Genomic DNA, 2,345 nt, shown 5'->3' with positions numbered 1-2,345 from the left:
GGCCGTTCCTGCTCGGCAATTCGAGACACAGCAGCAGCCGTCCCCCGCGCCAGGGATGGGCTGAGGCTGGGCTAAATATGTGATGGGCTGAATGGCATCTGAGCCCTGCAATTCCTGTCAGAGTCAGGGAAAATCACAATGCTAAAATACACAGTGATGTTTTAAGCACTTGGGGTGGAAAGAAATAATCCCCCGGTCATGGTCACGGTCATGGTCATCCTCGTGCGTGAACACCGGACACGTGAGGGTCTGGTCCCGCTGTTGGCCATTTGGGTGCATGGTGGTGACAATGTGTGGCCATCACGTACACAGGCGGTGTTGGCATGCTGGTTGTCTGTGGAAAATTCCCAGTCCCCAACCCTCCCTTTGCTTCCTGCCAATGAAAACCAGTTCCAGCCTTGCCCTGTCTTCAAAAGTGAGACCTAAATCCCTCGTTATAAATAAGCCAGGAGCTCCGGGTCAAACGCAGGGGTCTTTGCTGGGTCACTTGTGGCATAGCAGAGCCTGGAGGGATGGGGGCTGAAGGAACACGGTGTTCAGAGGAGGCAGCTTTCAAGCCAAGACTTGTTTGTTGGAAAAGCCTGTGGCTGTTTTCTAGCATCTCAAACTAATGGTGTTTATTTGGCCTCAAATCAGAGTAGGAGAAGCAACTAAAACACAAGGAGTCAGCCGTCCTGTTAAACACTGAACCCGCTCGGGTGTTCAAACCACAGTAACCCATGGGTTAATCTCACTCTGGTTTGTTTTTTTCCTCCATATTTTTGCCCAGGCATCGTTTCCGTGCACCTCAAAAAGGACAGCCTGGGCAACCTGACCCTGCTCGCCAGCCCCAGCCTGCAGCAGGACGGCTGCAGCCGACGGGACCGCGCCATCGGTGACCCCGCGGTGACGATATGGCACAAGTGGGCGGCCAGCCCCGGCACCGGCAGCGAGCGGGCGCTCGTCAAGAGGAGCCACATGCAGCTCTCCAAGACCTTCAAAGAGAGGTGAGGGTTTGCTGCCCCTGCAAACGTCCTCCTGGCTCTCGCTTGCCGCTTTGGGTAGGGTCTAACCGGGATGGTTTTGGTGGCACAGCTCCTGGTTTAAGGCAAAGCGAGCAGAAGCAATGCTTTTTCATCCCCTCTTCCCCATCTTGTGGATGGAGCAGGGCAGATTTTGCTATCGCCGAGATGCTGTTGCTCAAATATGTGCCTGGAGCTCTGCTTTAAACCTGTTTTCTCAGAGCACAGCTTGCTGTGAGAGGAAAGGCCCCATGGGAACAGCCACCAAGCACACAGCACACACCACCCTCCTGCTGGGAACCAGCCCAAAATATCAGCCTCGAGGGTGGCTCGATCCTTTCCTCTCCCCGGGGAGAGCTGTCTCTGAAAGCCACTGCGGTGCTTGCAAGCACAGCGCGACCTCAGGGCTCGCGGAGCCTTTCTGCAAGACATCTTTCATCTCAAACTTGCTCAGAAGAGCCCTAGGTCAGCTGTGACTGAAGGGCGCAATATTGTGACCGTGAAATCGCTGCCCTTGGTTATGGTTTTTGGATGAGCGAGACCAGGGAACGACCCTCCAAGGAGAACATCTCATCTCTCCCTCCTTCCTTCCCCTCCTCAAAGCCAGCCCCTCTAAACTGGGAATCGTTCCTAGAATTGGACAATTTGCTTGTGTTGTGCCCGTTAGGTAGATAAACAGAGATTCCTGGGCATTGGCGCTGTGAATGGCACCTTTCACAGGAGCCAAGCACGCTTTGAAATGATAATGACAGCAAATATTGGCACCCAGCAATAGCTGGCTTTCCGAAAATTACTTTTACAGAGTAACAAAGCATCTCCACAGGTTGGACGTGATAAATATGTTTCCTTTGAGAGTCCCTGAAAATTCACCTTATCAACTTCGAGGCTCTACAAAAGAGAGGGGGTGAATATTTTCTTCTGGAGCTTATAAACCAAGCGTGTTCTTTTGTGTGTTTTGTCTAGCTGCCCGGGGAAGAGGCTATTGAGGACAGAGCTGCAGTACCACACAGATTCACTTCTGGAAGTGAATGCGAACGGAAACCAGGCAGAAAGAAAGAGCTACAACCCCTGGGGACTGCACTGTCACCGGCAGCACCTGAACCGCATGTCCTCCAAGCATAATGAGAACAAGCTTCATCGTATCCTTTCTCCTCTCTCGCCTCCAGCGCAGTCCTGGCTACAAATAACAGCTCGTAATCAAGGAATCTTTTATTGCAGGGGGTTTGCATCCCTCCTCTGCTCAGTCCCTGGGAAAATACAGGGTATAAAGAATATAGTTGCTCTGTTATCTTCTCCCACTGATCAGTTGGACAAGATGATCATTGTAGGGTCATCTCTTCTCTT

The 2,345-nt window shown here is 52.2% G+C and overlaps 1 protein-coding gene across 1 annotated transcript in view; it reads left to right on the top strand.

The window, feature by feature from the left end:
* The window catches only part of LOC104548750 (inositol hexakisphosphate kinase 3-like), a gene marked incomplete at its 3' end in the record, with an annotated part of 5,929 nt that extends 3,789 nt beyond the window's left edge, over positions 1-2,140 (top strand). Inside the window, exons 2-3 of the mRNA XM_010194856.1 lie at positions 770-986; positions 1,965-2,140. Of these exons, the coding sequence (XP_010193158.1) occupies positions 770-986; positions 1,965-2,140 (393 nt within the window). The remainder of the gene's footprint in view (positions 1-769; positions 987-1,964) is intronic.
* Positions 2,141-2,345: the final 205 nt, after the last annotated feature.

Source organism: Mesitornis unicolor, unplaced genomic scaffold (assembly GCF_000695765.1).
Source record: "Mesitornis unicolor isolate BGI_N332 unplaced genomic scaffold, ASM69576v1 scaffold23331, whole genome shotgun sequence".
In the NCBI taxonomy this organism is placed as follows: Eukaryota; Metazoa; Chordata; class Aves; order Mesitornithiformes; family Mesitornithidae; genus Mesitornis; species Mesitornis unicolor.
Note: the sequence above shows the minus strand (reverse complement) of the source record. Positions and strands in the feature narration are given on the sequence as shown.